This window comes from Wallemia ichthyophaga, assembly GCF_000400465.1.
Source record: "Wallemia ichthyophaga EXF-994 unplaced genomic scaffold scaffold13, whole genome shotgun sequence".
NCBI lineage: Eukaryota > Fungi > Basidiomycota > Wallemiomycetes > Wallemiales > Wallemiaceae > Wallemia > Wallemia ichthyophaga.
The window spans coordinates 202,066-220,275 of NW_008806286.1; the positions used below are offsets into that span (position 1 = coordinate 202,066).

Consider the following 18,210-nt stretch of genomic DNA (forward strand, 5'->3'; position numbering starts at 1 on the left):
ATCAATACACGCAGTCATACACGCATCATAGCATCAATTGATTGAGTTTGACGTAGAAATTTTTAGCTCGCTGCAAGCTATTAGCACCACTTTAAGAGGGCAGAGAGTTTTGAGCGGTCAACCTATATTTCAGGTAGGTATTCATAATGAGGCTTCGTCAAATTAATTGAATCTGGTCAAGGCACCCTGCAAATAACCAAGTAAAAAAAGATTACGAATGCAGAGATACCATATAATGACAATTTGAACAATTTAACAAGATAATCGATTTTAACACGCCTTCAGCATTCCAAATTCATCCTCATATCAGGCCTCCCCTTAATAACCACTAACTTGAAATTCTCCCCTACCACCTAGTTCATCTCAGATGGTGATTTAAAAGTTATGATGATCTCCAAATAAAATAGCTTGATAGATAGCTGTGGCTGGGAAGAAAAGCAATTAGCCAGATTTATATCTTTGGTGCACCGAATTGCACTCAGCACGCCGATCGGAAACAATGGTCCGAAATCGCTTTAGAGCTCGCTATACGATAGATATGGTCGACTACACGCGATTTATCGATAGGGTGAAACTTCTCTAGCTGAAGGAGACCGCCAACACACAAAATTCTCTTTTATTCGGCTTGATAATCGCGATTTACGTTTTATGACTTGGCGTCCACAGGGCTTAATGCCGGCTCCAGGGAAAAAGTAAGGTCGTTCTGGATTATCGCAAGAGTATTAACTGCGATTTACGCAAAGAAAGGAGGGTCCACCCAGCCCTGAAATCGGGGGTTAGGTCGACCAAATGCATTTCGACATTTCAAATAATGGGAGTGTGAAGGCGATTAAGGCTGCTTTGGAATCTCAGAAAGTATTTTATTTGGAATTTTAATTTTAGATACCGCTTTATACTCCCTGAAACATGTGACATCTATCAGGACAAGTACAAAGCACATAACTAAGCCATTCATCATAGACAAACTATAATTTATCGCAAAATCAGTCGCTACTGGAGGATACCAATATTACTCAATTTTGCATTAACTACAGTGCTATTGGAAATACGCAATTGAGCATGCCATTCTGTGACCACATCACTACTTGAATTCATGCATATCGCGCACTGGAAGTCGTTCGTAAGTCGAACTCAAGATAGTTAAACTGTTGAATATAAGTAAAGCGTTTTATGAAAATCATCTATACAAGCGTCATATATCTAGTCGATCTCAACCACAAGGCTTATCTATCAAGGTTGATGGAATCCTAGTATATCTGTTAGCAGTAATCTAATATTTCACACCCAGCCCACCTTGAACTTGCTCTTCAGATGCACCTTCAATTCCGACATACTCCTCTCACAATCCTCAGCTCGGGATTTGAGTCCATCGATAATGGCGTCCAGAGCGTTGCAATCGGCCTCAATTTGCGACTGAGCTTTCTCTAGACTTATGTACACGAAAGAGTCACCAAGTTTGTATCTTTAAGAAGAGTAAGGACGTTATTTGGTACACAGCTCGGTTACTCACAACACGGGCTGATCTTCGTCAGCCAATTCCAATTCCATACTCAAGTCATCTATCTGCTCTCTTTCAGTCTGTGCGCGCTCTTTGTTAGCTTTGTGATTACCAGTGATAGCAGCTGCATACTTTTTTATCTGTCAACGCTTCTTCAATGTCTTCGAGGCGTTTGTTGTACTTTGAGAATTCATTTATTCTCGACTGGTCCTCTAATTGCCTGTGAGTGGAGTGTATTGAATATAAGTATCACTACTAACGCCATGTAACTTCCTCTGAAGCGTCTTCTTGGTTTTTCTCGAGCTGTTGCACAATGTAAACACAATGTGGCTCTTTACTGTACGGCAAATCCTCACCATACTCAGCGATGACATGTTCACCTAATCAAATCACTTGGATCAAGTCAAGCAGGTTGATCCGCTACGACGACCAAATCAGGAATAAAAATCAGTGAAATCCAAAGGAAAATGGATCCAGTGGATATTATTAATAGGGCTAATATAAAAAAAACATGGTTAATGACCCAGCCCATCAAGTATATATACATATTCGGCGTATGCTTATCTATAGCACTCTTATCACCAATTTGGGCACTTATTGATTATCCACTTAGTAACAGGCCAAACAAGGATTGGCCTTTGAGTAGATGTATACGCATTCGAGCATTTAGAATGATTGAACCCGTCATACCGCTCTGCGCATTCGATAGAGATTTGGGGAGGATACCAACAGAGCTACCTTACGCACATCTACTTAAGCGGTCTAAGTTTACCTATATACCTCCACTTGCAGAGGAGTATATCAGTGGGTGGCTTCGCAATCTCATTGAGAGTGTGGAAACGCTTCGGATAGAGAATGAGACAAAAGTCGGTGTTATTAATGAAAGATGGCTGCAGGATTACACACCAAAATTGGAAACATGTAGGCCAATTCAAATACCCTGTTACGTCTACTTTGATGAAAGAGTCTCACCTGCAAAAGCATCAACACTTGACTTAAACTTGGATTTGGAGGAAGATGATAAAGTCATGTTGCAGTTTCACGGCGGTGGATATATTGTAGGCAGTGCTCACGAAAACGATGTGACAGCAACGCTTTGTAAAGACTTTATCAAGTTTGGGTCAGTCAAGAAAATATTTAGCGTAGATTATAGATTAGCGTGGTATGCTCCATTCCCAGCTGCTCTGATAGATGCTATCAGCTCGTGGTCTTACCTGGTTAACCAACTTGAAATCAAACCACATCAGATAGTATTTAGTGGTGACAGCGCAGGTGCTAATCTCGCACTCGCATTGACAAGATATTTGATAGAAAACGAACTGCCGGGACCTTCAGGTTTAGTACTACATTCACCGTGGTCAGATATGACATTTTCACGTAGAGTGATGTCTACTTCATTCACCACGAACAAATACAAGGATATTCTCGAATCAACATTTTCGCCTTATGCCGTCAAGATGCTGACGCGTTATGTGGGAGTTGAGATGATTAATTCAGTGTATCTATCACCAATGTCTCAACGGAATGGTAAGGATGTTGAAACATTCAAACAATTTCCGTCAACGTTCATAATTGCTGGTGAATGTGAGATGTTACTGGATGAGTGCGTTGATTTGCACGAATCAATGATTAGAAGTGGCGTTGGATGTAGATTGCACATTGTTGGCCGTGGTGTACATGATCCAGCCATGTTCAGCTCATGGCAAGAACCAGAACGGAGTGAAATGTTTTATACATTAGCAAGGTAAGTACTACAAGAATAATTGATATCGATATTGAAAAATAAAACGCAGCTGGATTGATGGATTATTTGGGGTTCCCAAACCGGATTACGGGGATTCAAATCAAGTTTAAAGATGTAAAAATCATGTAAATTGTATTTTCAAATACCCAAACGCTGTTCCATAGTTTGCTGCTGACGACGTTTCTCATTTGCTTCGATAGCGTTGTATGGTGTACTGCTATCAATGCTTCTATCGAGGCTAGTATCTTGGCCGTCTCTTTGGAAATTCTTTTTATTCAAATCTTTTGAGAAATCCAATAAATCTTGTTGGGTTAGCGCTATCTTTGTCGGATCGCGTCTGAGCATTCTGATTGGTCAATTTTGAAGAGAGGCGAAGAGAAGAAATTTCACAAAGCGGAAATGTTCTTCTCGTACACCCAAGTGCATGCTTCTTACTGGCACAACATCTGGAGAGTAAGTAAAGCGTTAGACCAAGGAATCAATCTAATCAGAGTATTTAGCTACATTTCTGACGCTGTATACAAATCACTCAATTACTAAGAATGTTACTCAAGCAATTTGCTAAACAAATCAATCTCAATTCAATTCGTCAATTCGCAACTCAAGCCAGTTTGACTCAATTCAATCCAGCCACTCTTCACTTGAAGTCTGGCCAATCCTTCTCCGGGCGTGGATTCGGTGCAAATAACTCAAGCTTTGGTGAAACTGTATTCACCACCTCAGTTACATCTTACACAGAATCTATGACTGATCCTTCTTACAAAGGTCAGCTCTTGGTTTTCACTACTCCTTTGATTGGTAATTATGGTGTACCAAAAAACCCTTCCGGTGATCAAGGTCAATTTACTCCTGAAATGATGTTAGAATCTTCTGGTATTCAATGTTCAGGTGTTGTTGTTGCTGACGTCGCCGAGAAATTTTCACACTATGAAGCTGTTGAAAGCTTACACGATTGGTGTAAGAGACATAATATACCTGGTATCACAGGTGTTGACACTCGCGCCATTACAACGATTTTGAGAGATCAAGGTACTACTCTTGGTCAGATCGCTGTTGGAGAGACACATGAAACAAAGCCTGTTGAATATTTTGATCCATCACCTATCAATTTAATTGCAGAAGCTAGCACCAAGTCACCATACACTATAAATGAAAATGGCGATGTACACGTCGCCATCATGGACTTTGGATCAAAGGCAAACATTATTAGATCACTTATTAAAAGAAATGCAAAGGTCACAGTGTTGCCTTGGGACTACGACTTCCATAGTAACAGAGATAGCTTTGATGCGCTCTTTTTGTCAAATGGACCAGGTGATCCACGTCATGCATCAGTAGCTGTCGAGAACCTCAAGAAGACAATTCAAGATTACAAGAAGCCAATATTTGGTATTTGTATGGGTCATCAGTTACTTGGTTTGGCAGCAGGTTTGGAAGCTTACAGAATGACTTTTGGTAACAGAGGACACAACCAACCAGTTTTAGCGTTGGGTAGTTCAGGATCGATAAAGCAAGGTAGAGTTTATGTGACGTCGCAAAATCATCAGTACGCACTAAAGTTGGAGGAGCAGTTCCCAAGTGGATGGGAACCGTTCTTCATCAACTGCAATGATTCGTCTGTTGAGGGAATCAAGTCTAGCGAGGATTCAGGTAGAAAGATATGGGGAGTACAATTCCACCCTGAAGCGTACGGAGGACCATTAGATACGATAGAAATGTTTAGCGATTTCGTAAACTCAGCTAAGAGGATGCAAAATTCATAGAATAAATTATTTAAATGATGCAATAACTTGATCAGTACATTCGTATAAAGACTTTAGAGTTGAAACGCATTCCTTCTCAAGAGTTTCGTCGGAGCTATTTTTGTGCTTTTGAAGACAAGCGTCGTAGTCGTTGATAATATGACCACAGGATTGCTTAACGGCTTTGAGCTGAGGAACGCTGATAAGAGAGGGTCAGATGGAGGAAGAGCGAGTGAAGATATAGACCAACTTGTCATCAGCGCATTTAGTTAAATCTTCTCTTTGAGTTTTGCAGATGTTGTGCCAGTCATTGGATTGATTCTTGACGATACATTGCTGATAGTTATTCAGGAAAGTAGAGCACTTGTCTGCGACGATATCCAGGCTGCCTTCCATCGTTATATGGTTATTTACAGCCACCGTACAATGAACTTTTGGGAGTCCACCCAGCTAAATAAAATAATAAATAAATCTGAATTGAACAAAATAAATAAATTAGATAAGACAGTGCTACAGGGAGATTATTATAAGCTAGAGATTTATGCAATAAACACGCTTTATAAGTTTGGCAAGAAGATGACCAATAGGCAACGGGTGTTAAGTACAGCCGCAGTGTATTTGAAGAGGTTTTATCTGGAAAACAATTACTTAGAAACTGATTTGAATTTGATTATAATAACATGCTTATACTTATCAAGCAAGGTAGAGGAGTTACCTATTTCGATACGCGTACTATCTGCAGAGTCAAATAAGTACTTTAAGATGGAATATAGCCAGCAATCAATCGGTAAAATGGAATTTAATCTTATAAACGATTTAGATTGCCAGCTGATAGTACATCACCCCTTAATTAAGCAGTTTAATATTGAAGACAGTATAAAATCTTTAAGTCATTATATACTCAACGATATCTACAAGACGAACATAATTCTACAATATCAGCCATACAACATTACAATCTCAATCATTATATTCGCTTACTCGATTCAATCCAAATTAAACCAGCCAATTCAGCTGCTTCGTGATCTAAACTGCGATTTAAGCGTGGTGGATGAAATTATAAAGCAGATATATAACTTCTATAGCACGCTACCAAATGTCGTTGACGATGAAATTAAATTGTTATACTTAAATTCTCACTTGTAATTCATTTAAACGATTTCTTTCTTTTCAACTACTTCCATGCTGAGTAGAATATCAAGGAATTTTAAATTTGTTAGAAATATGTCCACAGTACCACTTCCTTCTGATTACAACTCTTTCCTCTACAAATCACTTAACCAAGCTGACCCTGAGATTGATCAAATCATCAAAGACGAAACTCATCGTCAATTCACCGGGTTAGAACTTATTGCCTCTGAAAATCTCACTTCCCTTGCCGTATTAGAAGCAAACGGCTCTATCCTCTCAAACAAGTACTCTGAAGGTTTACCTGGCGCTCGTTACTACGGTGGCAATCAACACATTGACAGATTAGAAAAATTATGTCAAAAGAGAGCCTTGGAAGCTTTCGACTTGGATGAAAACGTCTGGGGCGTTAACGTACAACCTTACTCGTGCGTTCAAATACTTAACACTTTTCTATCTTCTGACTTACTTTTAAAGCGGCTCTACTGCTAACTTTGCTGCTTTCACCGCTCTCTTACAACCTCAAGATAGAATTATGGGTTTAGGCTTGCCTGACGGTGGTCACCTTACTCACGGTTATTATACCGCAAAGAAGAAGATCACTGCCTCTTCCATCTACTTCCAATCATTCCCTTACCAAGTCGACAGATCAACTGGTCTTATCGACTACGACACTTTGGAAACCAACGCTAATCTTTTCAAGCCTCGCTTACTGGTTTGCGGTGGTTCTGCTTACCCTCGCGACTGGGACTACGAAAGATTGCGCAAGGTCGCTGACCAGCATGGCTCTTACCTTTTAATGGACATGGCTCACATTTCCGGTTTGGTCTCTGGTAAAGTTCAAAACTCTCCATTCGATTTGTGTGATGTCGTCACTACTACTACACATAAAACCTTGAGAGGTCCAAGAGCTGGTTTAATCTTCTTCCGTAAAGATAAGGAGTCCGATTTAGAATCAAGAGTTAATGCCGCTGTCTTCCCTGCTTGTCAAGGTGGTCCACACAACAACACTATCGCTGGTATCGCGGTTGCTTTGAAGCAAGCCTCCTCACCTGAATTCAAGGACTACGCAAAGGCTGTCATTGACAACAGCAGAATCATCGCTGAAGAACTCCTCAAACATGGCTACAAACTTCAAACATCTGGCTCCGATAACCACTTAGTGTTGTGGGATCTGAGACCTTTAGGTATTGCTGGCTCAAAGATTGAAACCATTTGCGATTTATTGCACATCACCCTCAATAAGAATGCTGTTGCCGGTGACACCTCCGCTGTCGTACCAGGTGGTGTAAGAATTGGTACAGCTGCTTTGACTTCTAGATCTATGAAGGGTGAAGAAATGAAGCAAGTCGCTCAATTCCTTCATCGTAGCGTTCAAATCGCGATTGAAGCTCAAAAATTGGCTGGAAATAAATTATTGAAGAACTTTGTCAATGTCGTCAACACTAACGAAAAGATTAGCAACGATGTCAAGACTCTTAACAAGGAAGTTCACGACTTTAGTGTCAAATTCCCATTACCAGGTGTTCCAGACACTTCAGTCATCCAGCCACCAAGCGTTTAGATTCTCTAACCAACTGGATTTGTTTCGTTTTCAATTTGCAGAGGCTTATTTTTTTTTTTAAAAAAAGCTATTTCTCTCTCAAAATTTGTATAAAATTATGATACATTTCAACATATGTAAAAAAAATTATCATTTAAAGTTTTCATCTTTTCCATTGACAAAATGGCGTAGAGATCTTCGCGATCATATTTGAATCGTGGTAGGGGGTCAACATATATGTCCCTCTTAGTTTGTTGTCCTCGCTGTCCAGCAGGCGGCGACTTCATGTAGTCCATTGACTCGTCTTGTGAATTGTCATAAACATCATCCATTATATCTATTGTCTGTTGATGTAATTGAGATGCTGTTATCGGTTGAGAATCAAAATCAGGGTCTGCATGTTCCTGAGTTGTTGCATTTGGCAGTAGACTATTATTGCCATTACTTGTATCAAACTGAGAGCGATCTTGAGACAAGTCTTGTGAATGACCCTGTGAATGCTGTTGAGACTGCTCATATAAATTCTTCTGTGATTGTTGCGACATTGCTAAAGAGGTATCTCGTTCCTGTGATTGCTGAGACATATCTTCAAACGCCTCTCGTGACTCTGGTACAAGAGTCTCATCTGCTACCACTTGTGTACCTTTAAAGAATGTTCCATCTTCTCCCACTTTGTCATTACTGTTATTGATAATTGGGAATTGACTTTGTGAGAGGTTAAAACTGACCTGAGATTCAACTACTTGAGATTGAGGTTGAGATTGCGATCGAGATTGTGAGTGCGGCTTCTGAGACTGTGACATCTGCAAATGCTCACGTCGTTGCGATTCAGTCATGGACTCAGGCATATAGTCATATACAGCCTGCATCGGAAAGCTCGATTCAATGCTACCTAAGGATGGTATGGGTGAGGATGTAAACTCATTTTCGTTACTCTCAAGTTTCCGTCGAACTTTACGTGGTGAAGATGCGACTTTGTTTGTCAATAAGCTCGATGGTTCACTCGTATTAATTACTTTCACCAGCGGTGTATTTAACACTACTTCACCAGATGAGCTAAAGTACTGTGTCTTTGAGGATGGGGTGGAAACGATTTCAGCACTATTAGTACTATCGTTCATATCTTCTGCCTCTTCGCGCTCTATATCTGCTGGAAAATCTAGCGGCCGCTTTCCTTTGTCTAGTCTTTCAATCTTCTTGAACCCTTTACGCTTCCTTTGTATCCCAATCCCTCTGCCTGGTTTACGTATTTGCATCTCACAGTCTTCTTCTTCAAATGCTGGACTGCTGAATGGTAGCAATTGATTTAAATACTTTAATCTTGTCTGTCTCTCTGGCGATTGAGGTTGTTGTGAGGGTTTTTTCGGCTTTTCCTGCAATGATTCCTGTATTTCCATCGGCAGTGAAAGAGCTGCCGCCTCAGCTTTATGATTTTGATGCTGCAACTCTAGCAAAGACCGTGTATTTGGAGATGAACTTGATGGTCGAGGTATCGGTAGGTTATTAATAGATGACGTCGAGTAATCCCCGGGTTGCTTCGACGATGTAGCTCTGACGTCTTTATTCACAATTTCTAAACCTTCATTGCTATCATTCGTTGCAGTATCAGCACTATAATTGGATCTTCGCAGCTGTTCAAGGACTATATCGGTCCCCGTAGAAGATCTATTCGAGGTTTTGGCTAATCCAGTCTTTAGCAATAATGGCGCTGGCCTTATTATTCTTGATTTGTAACCTTCATTGGAGCTACCAGCATCAGCATCCCCTTTACTTATACTATTACTGTTATCTTCTTCAAATTTCCTAGCACTAGTCTCGGTCATTTGTACGTCCATGCTCTTGTGATTACTATCAATAACAGGCATGATATCATGACTCTGACCACTACTATCTTCGTCATTACGCATTTCTGTATCAGCAGAGTGCCTAGAGCTTCGTTCATCAGCCTCGTCTCCTTCTATTAGATTCTGCTGATGCATTTTAATGCTTTGTTGCATGTTATAAGGTACCTGAGATTCATTAGGTAATGGAAAGGAAGAGTCTATTCCGTCGGTTGAGAGTAATTGATTATTTATACATTGCTGTGAATGCTGTGAATTATTTGAGCGTTGTGAAAGTTGCAAATACTTCTGTACTTGATTGGATTGTGATGGAGGATGTCGCGTAGTTGACAGCTTGGCCTGCGACGGCACATTGGGCAGATCTTGCATGTTCTGCAAATCATGGTTTAATCTCTCGATAGACTCTTCGTTCTTCATTTTCTTTTCTTTAGAGTTAACATCATTAGGCGTTTTCTCTTTTTCGAGCGATCTATCAATCGATTGGGGCATTTGCTGGGAGCTGAAATAGCCCTCATAGCCAATTTGGTTGAATGGTAGTTCTTTACTTGAATTTCCTGAAAAGTTGGGGTTGTATACTGTATCATGTTATCAATTGTGTCTTTCAATTGAAGAACACACACCTCCGGTCTTGGATAAAAGCAACTCTTCGTCTTCTGACATCCAGCATATTTCTTCGTCAAGTGTCATCCACTGCGAAATCATAAGACTGAAACATGGTAAGAGATGTAACTCACGACCGGCCATTGAGAGTGTCTAAACAGATGCACATTAGGGTGACGAGTTAAACCAGGATTACTTCCATGGAGTTTTGGTGCAGCTAGATTGGTATCGGGATTTAATCTCGAGATATTCGTGTCATTTGTGTATGGCGACATGCTTTTGTTTACCGCTTGCCTTTGTTCGTCATTCTCATCAAGTGTTGCATGTCTTGACAGTGGCTTTGATTTTGTTAAATTGGAGAGCAAATGGTATTACATACTCACGGCAATTTTTGATGACTTTCTGCCGAGAATACTCGACTTTCTTGAGAGTGCACCAGCAGATACACTCGAGCTGCCACTGCGACTAACGAGATAATTAGACACATAAAAGGGGATCAGTATTACCACACACAGTTGATTTAAAGTGAAGTCGCTGATGAGTTGCTCGCCCATGATATCTGTAGGATCGCCGAAGACAGGTTCACCGAGGCAACCTTTGATGACAAAGTCATCAACGACAAAGTAAAGAGAAGGCTTGTGTCTAATGCGATTCGTTCCATCGCTTATTTGGTTGAGGGAGTCGATCTTACCGATCTGAGCTTTCCATTGTAATAGAAAGACAATGGATCCACCCAGTTGGGTGAATCTCAAGTCATCGTTAGCACCTTCAAAAGCGATTAAAGCATTTCGAGTGAAGTAACACGGTATCCTAATATCTTTATCGCTGGCGATAGCCCACCAACTTTCACTGGAATTGGTGCCTTCTTCGATGGGAGTTTGGGTGCATAGAAATTTACGGAACTAGAAGATTAAATTAGATTATGTCTTTTCGCCATCTAAAACCACTCACTTCGATCAGCTGGACTTTCTTGGGTTTGCAGTTAGTGTATTCATTTATCGCGATATTCTCTTGGACATTTTTATTGTAATATTCCAGGAACCATGCTTTTATCCATGGATTCAAACTCTCCATTGGCTGCTCTCTATCGCGATGATGACCGTTTAGCTTCAATACACGTTTAATACTGCTTTTAATTTTTATATTTTCCGAGTTTCATTGGTGCTTACGTTCTCTAAACACCCACTTTCTGTTTAACCGCGTTTTACTTCCCTTCGATAAGCACAAGACGGGCACGTGATAGCAACGAGGCATAATATGACTTTGAGGAACAAGCATGTACTAGGTTAGAATTAAAGGTCTATAATTAACATTTTAAACTATACAAACACTGTGATAAGCAATAAAGACAATTACAACTGATTAGACTATCGATAAAAAGCTTTCGAGATGGATTTTGTGGGACTTTAGCGTGATTGAGATGGGCATATGGCTGACGGTGGTTTCATGCCTGTTCATTCCCGACTTCATGCTTGACTTCATGTCCCCCAGACTGAGAATCGTTGTTTACTTTTTCGGTTGTTGGGTTTGAATGAACCCCAAAGTTTTGAATTGAATGTTCACCTTGAAGCAACGCTGGAACATCAGCAGTGAGAACGTCATAAAGATCAGACTCTGGTTCTCCCAGTTCAGCCAAATCCATACCCATTATTTCGTCATCATCGTCTGCTCTGAACTGACATCCTGGAATGAGGTTGATGAGGAATAGAAGGATGTAAGTCATAACGAATGAGTACGCAATAACAGTAACTGTGTCAGCGAGCTGGTAGCCTAACTGAACAAAGTGACCATCGAGCCTTCGCAATGTTAGCAGAAATTCATTAGAAAAGTCAAACTCACCATCCACCGTCAATGGGGTCTGATCCATCGAAACTTGCAACACTCGATTGAGCAAAGATTGCGGTGAGGATGTTGCCGCATATACCAGCAACAGCTAGTCAAAATTAAGTAAATTCTTTTCAAATTATTCCATATATACTCACCGTGAGCACTGAAAATATCCAATGCGTCGTCAATGCGCACGAGGTCTTTCAGCTTAGTTCCGAAGTTGCTTGCTAATGCGCCAATGAAACCAAAGAGGAATGATGCAGGAGTTCCAACATAGCCCGAGGCAGGTGTAATGCAAACCAAACCAGAAATAGCACCAGAGCAGAAACCAACGACTGAAATTTTTCTTTCAAGCCTGTAGTCGAGTAAAACCCAAGTGAGACCACCCATTGATGCAGCTGTGTTTGTGACAATACATGCTTGAGCTGCACGGAGGTTTGCGCCAAATGCAGATCCACCGTTGAAGCCAAACCATCCAATCCAAAGAAAAACAGTACCTAGAAAGACAAGGACAGGGGAGTGTGGTCTGAATGCGATTTGATTTGTGCCATATCCTCTTCTCTTGCCAACAAAAAGTGAAATTGCGAGGGCAGCAACACCAGCGTTGATGTGAACAGGAGAACCACCGGCGAAATCCAGTGATCCCAAAACAGCCATCCAACCATCTGAATTCCAGGTCCAGTGAGCTATTGGATTGTATACAATGATCGTCCAACACAAGATGAAGAGCATTGAAGGAAGTAATCTGCCTCTTTCTGCGAGCGCTCCAAGAGCAATAACAATAGTGATACACGCAAAAGTACCTTGGTACCAAGCGTGAACGAGCATAGGTAAGTTTGATTGATCCTGATCTAAAATATCTTTGAAACCACCAAAAGACTGTAGGTCACCAATGTAACCGCCGTGAGAGTTTCCAAAAGTTAAGCTGTAGCCCATGCAGACCCATTCCAAGGAGACAACTGCGATACCGATCAAAGACATAAAAAGGAGGTGCATTGCGTTTTTTCTGCGGGTAAGACCGGCATAGAAGAGGCCAAGACCAGGTATCATTAGCCAGACCTAGCAGAGGTTTAGTGAGAGAGCCTGGAAGCAGGAAGATTACTGACAAGGAATGTGGAAGTGAGCTGCCATGCAATATCGCCCTGACTGTATACCTGTGGATTACCGGAAGACATTGGTAAGTTGGCTAATCAGTTGATAAGAGGGATGGATGTAGATTGAATAGAATACTCACGGTCTGGAAAAGCGACCATGTCCTGAAAGATATCAGCGTGGTTTACATAAGGAAAATTGAGGACTTACAGAGGTCGTTGGTGAAACTGAACCATCTTGCTGGAGAGCGCCATATAAAATGTTAACCATAATGTTTCTTGGATGAAGAAGGGGCAAGAGCTCTCAAATATAAAGACTTCTTATCTGCATGATTGATTTTTTTTCATTGATAAGATAAGTACCTGAATGGGCCAAGAGGGTGGGATGATACACCGATAGCTGATATGTGATGAGATAAGGCTGATGTAATGCTTCTAAATGGCTTCTGCATGGCTACTAAATGGCTCAGGCTGGTATCGTAGTGTGCTGGTTTTGGAAGGTGTTGTAGATAAGGAATTTGAGGCGTGGGTATTTGAGGGTATAATGGCTTAAGCAATAAAATTAGGAGTATACAGATGTAAATCCAATAGTAGATAATTGTAATTTAGCTGATAAGTACAGGATAATTTGATTGGTCAAGGGGATAGATATTGACGATAAATGATACTAAGACCGCCTAAACTGCAAAGATGTATATTGAGTAAGGTAGAATAATATTTTAAATTAAAATATTCGAACTATGTCATCATCACGGCTCCAACTCAAATCAACTCTTTTTCCCTACTAGATCATCCTTAAAAATGTCAGCAATTGCTCAATTAGTTGAAGTAAGTAGATTAAATCTTATTGCTCCCTTTTAATCAAATTTCGCAGAAAACAATCGCAGAGAACGTTATCGCTGTATTCTCTAAGGCCTATTGTGTGAGCCTATTTAGTCTTAATTTATGAGACTTATTTACATGTTACAGCCATTCTGTACTCGCACTAAGAGCTTAATATCAACACTCCCAGTTAAGAAGGAAGATGTGGCTATTTTAGAGTTAGTTTATTGCTTATGAATCGAGGATATCATAACTGAAGGTCACAGGTTAGACCAAATGTCCAATGGCTCAGATATACAAGATTACCTTCACAAGAAGACTAATCAGGTTGGTTAATGGTCAGGTTATGTCATCAAACTCTAACAACCTCAAAAGAGATCTGTTCCAAACGTTTTCGTTAAACAGCAGCGTAAGTTCAGTAGTCGGACCACATATTTTGACTTATATTTCCACTATAGACATCGGTGGTAACGACGACTTCCATGCTGCTCACTCCGCAGGAAAGATTCAAAAGTTATTAGAGTAAATCGTTCATTGCAAATACACTATTGATGATCTAACTATTGGTCCGTTTACTTGTAATCTTTCCTCAATCTGCCCTTGATGCTCATTCTGCGCTCCTTCTCCATCTAAACATCGTGGTGACGAAGAAGATGACGGCGTAGATGCTGATGTTCTTATAACGCCGTCTAAATAATTTGACTGTGTTTTATCCAAGTATTCAAAGCTGTACTCCCTCGAACGTCTTCTCATTATCGATGGAGTCGCTCTCTGCTTCTTCTCGATCTTCTTGCTTAAAAATTCTCTGCCCATTATAAAAAAACCAACTATAAATACTTCAATTTGTTGATCTTGAGATCCTTTTAAGTTGTTTCATTTTAATTTACTCACCAAAATGTTGGGCGTAGAATTTGAACCAACTGTTAATTCCAATCATTGGTTGTCTCTTTTTTCTTCAACCGCTTTGCCCTTGCCATTCTATTCACTCAGAACAAAATAACAACACATCAGTATTCCAAATTCCATCTCAAAATGCGGTAGACGAATTTCAAGGACTACATAGCAATGCTTGCATAATTGTTGATATTTATCAATACTACCCTATTTATGAATCCGTTTCTGATGTCCTTCGTTCGTCAGTGGAACGAATCAATCCGATTGATCAAGGGTGTACAGCTCTAAAATTTCCCAAACACTTTAAAAACAACTTGAGTTGATTCCTATCATTTGCTTGAGGGGCTAATCAATGAGGGGGTTGAGTAGCAGCTTTTCTAAGCGTGTAACGCCATATCAAGATTGTATCAATGCTCTAAAGTCTATTACGAAATACCTGGTTCCTGCAATACGTATTTCTGCTGAGATTGCAAGATACCACAAAACTCCCAAAACATTTAGTGGAAATCAGGGCTCTTGGGTTATATCGAGTTCTGAAAACTATGTGGAAGTGATGATCCGGCACTACTCTTGGGCACGCAATAAAGGAGATACGGCAGATTTCACCTGTATTGACAGCTAGAATAATTTGAAATTCACACGTTTCAAGCATTTTTAAATTAAAGCTTCTAAGATGTATCTTGCATGTTAAGACACGTTGCGTCCACGGGTGACTTAATTTGGGTTCTTGGATAAGTATCAGTGGAAGCCCTCGCCTATCACCTCTCAACAATAAATTTTGTAAGATAAACTCGGCTCAGACCAACTCTCCAATTTAGATTTCGAATCTGGTTGATAATAAGAAAAAAATATCGTAAGTAAAACACTGAGGGCAGAGATGAAGTTCGAAATCTGAGTAAAACCTTAGAGGCTGTAATTTTTTTACGTCTTAAATAACGGTTAGTAATGCCGGATAAAAACTAAAAACCCTGTCCTGTAATTATTTCCAAATAATTCAAGAATCATGAGATGCTTTACAGTTTTTTCTCATAATGATCGCCTTCGAAACATTTAGAAGATCAACCACATCAGAGCGATATCGCTCTTTCCTTTTGTCTGGTACCTATTTTGACCCTATGAAGTATGAATCATTATGTATGCATTTAGTTTCTGAATTTCCAGGAGGTTTTGGCACGACGAGTTCAGAACCAAAAGAGTGCATATAACTTGAATGATCGAAATCGATAATTATGGCAAATACTCACTGGCAAAGTTAGGATAAACCAGTCTACTTATTGCTAAGAGAGTAAATCGACTACACCTAACCCGCTAAACAAGTAAAAGGAGTTATCTTTGTAGATATATCAAAATCCCCGAAAAGGATAGGATAGGGTATGCTCAAAAGTGACCGGATTGGAGTGCCAATTGGGCCACTTGAATTCAATTGTGTCAAGATGGCAGACAATGAACATAAAGACTGACCTTGGCCATTAAGTGTAGGGTGTCATTCGGTTGTTCAGATGAGTGGAGGTGGAACTGAAGTGAGAAAGACATAGCGTTCGTGGTATGAGAAAGCCCATAATTTTGCTATATTAATTTTTTCAATTATGCTTTCCCGTCCTCATCTCTATTATTACAACATCCTTAATGTTGTTTTGTTCCACTTGTACATTTCGTCTGAACTATGAAAGTTGGAATGCACCTACTGTTGCAAATGTGTGAATTAATTTAGCATGTTGATTACTTTCTAAACTATACAGTTCGTCATAAAGTTTTAAGTATAAAGTTGAAATGAAATTAACCTTTTGAAAATCATCGTCTAGAAGTTGAACTGAGGCTCCTGAAAACAGTCAGCTCTAGTGAAATGATTAGGAACAGTATTCCTAAACTCGAAACCTTTTATCGTCACTTTATGAAGACGTCACGCGATGTTTCCGCCAAGTATCCGCCAAGTATCCGCCCACTGATCTAAAAAGGTACGAACGAAGTATTTGTCTACGTATCGTATCTGTGGTTCCTTATAACTCATAAAAGCTCAGTCTTATCATATGCTGATGCTTAAACCACATACCCTTCAAGTAAAGTCTGACGCGGATGAATTGAGGCTAGCTGTGGCTAATATGATGATGAAATAGTATTTACAACTTAAGGCAAGCAGGATCAGAGATACGAATTCAGATTCGAAGAGAAATAATATTTATAACAAGCTCTGCTTGACTCTGGGAACACGAGTTGCAACGAAGGCCTTCGAGGGTAACATTTTGATGTTTTCGTGTCGATCTAAGCGCATGTTTACAAGATTATGAGAGGCCAGCAAGCCGCAATAGCCCCCAAACATTAATCGGAAAGGCTGAAATGAAAAGTGGACAAAAAATGAAACTTTTTTGGAGCCCAGAAGTCTAATAATTTAAAGCACATCATTAACTGTTCATCGCAGTTTACCCACGAGGACTCATAATGCCAAAATGCGTGCACTAGGTTAAGGTAAAGTTACCCGATTATTCATCTGTTCGCCTTTTATCATTATCGCGATAACTATGCGAAAATTAGAGTCGCAATCGACATCGTCTTCTATTCTGCCAAAACGCGTACACTAGGTAACTTTAACCTTAGGAGCAATTGAAGGTATATCCGAACAGACACTTATTTGGCTGTATCGTATCGTCTTCTTAGATCCAAGAATCACTCTTCACTTAACAGAATCGTACTTCAACATGCTTGACCCGAGCTCTAGAAAATGTTGAGGAAAGATGCATTGATTCTCATGCTGAGTAATGTAGGCTTTTGTTAAGCTTAGTTTAATAGGTATACGGCTTTGTTGTCAACTTTTCCGCTTCGCTGATACTTACTCATCATCGTAAGGGGGTAATGGTACCAACTTTAGAAAACGGCCATGATCACATGTCATTAATGTATATGATTGACAGGCTAGATTTCTTATCTAAACTTAGCAAGTCACTCGTACATGTCGCAGCTAAGCTAATACGAAAAAGTGGTTTAAGACACATTAGGCTTTAACGCATGTGTTAGAGCAATTTCATCGTAGCTAAAACATCATTGTCAATATGACATCGCAATTATTTGAGTTAGATCACGAAATAACTTTATCTTTCCAGCAGAAAAAGCTCACATATTGCGAGTAGCGGGATGAACATAAGATAAAAGTAGAAGCACAACTATCAAACATTAAATATCACTTGACCACACCAGCAATTATGGGTAATACCTCTCTTAGATTTGAAACCTTGCCGAATGGGGCGTCATTCAATCATTTCTCCCAGGACAATCTTTATCGCTTACTTGACCTCATCGAATTTAGCAAATGGTCAGGGTAGTCAAGAGTAATTTCGAGAATTACTCATAAAAACCTATTGGGTTGGAAAGTAGTGAACATCAAAATTGTTGAACGAGTAGCTTTATAGTGTGGCCCATCTATAATTACGATCTCATTACTTGCAGTAGATCTCAAGTGCGTCACGCTATCAACGTTAGAGAATGTCA

General features: G+C 40.0%; 6 protein-coding genes across 6 annotated transcripts; 3 read left to right on the top strand and 3 right to left on the bottom strand.

The window, feature by feature from the left end:
- Positions 1–1,223: 1,223 nt before the first annotated feature.
- On the bottom strand, positions 1,224–1,872 carry J056_001097 (Prefoldin subunit 4; the record flags this gene model as incomplete). The annotated part of the gene is made up of 6 exons (XM_009270725.1): positions 1,224–1,247; positions 1,294–1,462; positions 1,511–1,578; positions 1,631–1,710; positions 1,759–1,801; positions 1,855–1,872. The coding sequence occupies 6 exons, from the start codon at positions 1,870–1,872 to the stop codon at positions 1,224–1,226; spliced, it is 402 nt and encodes a 133-aa protein (XP_009269000.1).
- Positions 1,873–2,016: 144 nt separating this feature from the next.
- On the top strand, positions 2,017–5,005 carry J056_001098 (Carbamoyl-phosphate synthase arginine-specific small chain; the record flags this gene model as incomplete). The annotated part of the gene is made up of 2 exons (XM_009270726.1): positions 2,017–3,242; positions 3,784–5,005. The coding sequence occupies 2 exons, from the start codon at positions 2,017–2,019 to the stop codon at positions 5,003–5,005; spliced, it is 2,448 nt and encodes an 815-aa protein (XP_009269001.1).
- A 1,203-nt stretch (positions 5,006–6,208) lies between these two features.
- J056_001099 (Serine hydroxymethyltransferase 2) lies at positions 6,209–7,676 on the top strand (the record flags this gene model as incomplete). The annotated part of the gene is made up of 2 exons (XM_009270727.1): positions 6,209–6,540; positions 6,590–7,676. 2 exons carry the CDS (start codon positions 6,209–6,211, stop codon positions 7,674–7,676), a joined length of 1,419 nt encoding a protein of 472 aa, XP_009269002.1.
- A 107-nt stretch (positions 7,677–7,783) lies between these two features.
- On the bottom strand, positions 7,784–11,170 carry J056_001100 (uncharacterized protein; the record flags this gene model as incomplete). The annotated part of the gene is made up of 6 exons (XM_009270728.1): positions 7,784–10,071; positions 10,117–10,186; positions 10,231–10,434; positions 10,480–10,561; positions 10,610–10,998; positions 11,048–11,170. The coding sequence occupies 6 exons, from the start codon at positions 11,168–11,170 to the stop codon at positions 7,784–7,786; spliced, it is 3,156 nt and encodes a 1,051-aa protein (XP_009269003.1).
- A 370-nt stretch (positions 11,171–11,540) lies between these two features.
- J056_001101 (Ammonium transporter 1) lies at positions 11,541–13,285 on the bottom strand (the record flags this gene model as incomplete). Its single annotated transcript, XM_009270729.1, has 6 exons — positions 11,541–11,892; positions 11,936–12,029; positions 12,079–12,982; positions 13,030–13,109; positions 13,158–13,179; positions 13,226–13,285. 6 exons carry the CDS (start codon positions 13,283–13,285, stop codon positions 11,541–11,543), a joined length of 1,512 nt encoding a protein of 503 aa, XP_009269004.1.
- A 530-nt stretch (positions 13,286–13,815) lies between these two features.
- Positions 13,816–14,362, top strand: J056_001102 (Glutaredoxin-1; the record flags this gene model as incomplete). The annotated part of the gene is made up of 6 exons (XM_009270730.1): positions 13,816–13,842; positions 13,889–13,936; positions 13,984–14,054; positions 14,103–14,163; positions 14,212–14,245; positions 14,295–14,362. The coding sequence occupies 6 exons, from the start codon at positions 13,816–13,818 to the stop codon at positions 14,360–14,362; spliced, it is 309 nt and encodes a 102-aa protein (XP_009269005.1).
- Between the last annotated feature and the right edge of the window lie 3,848 nt (positions 14,363–18,210).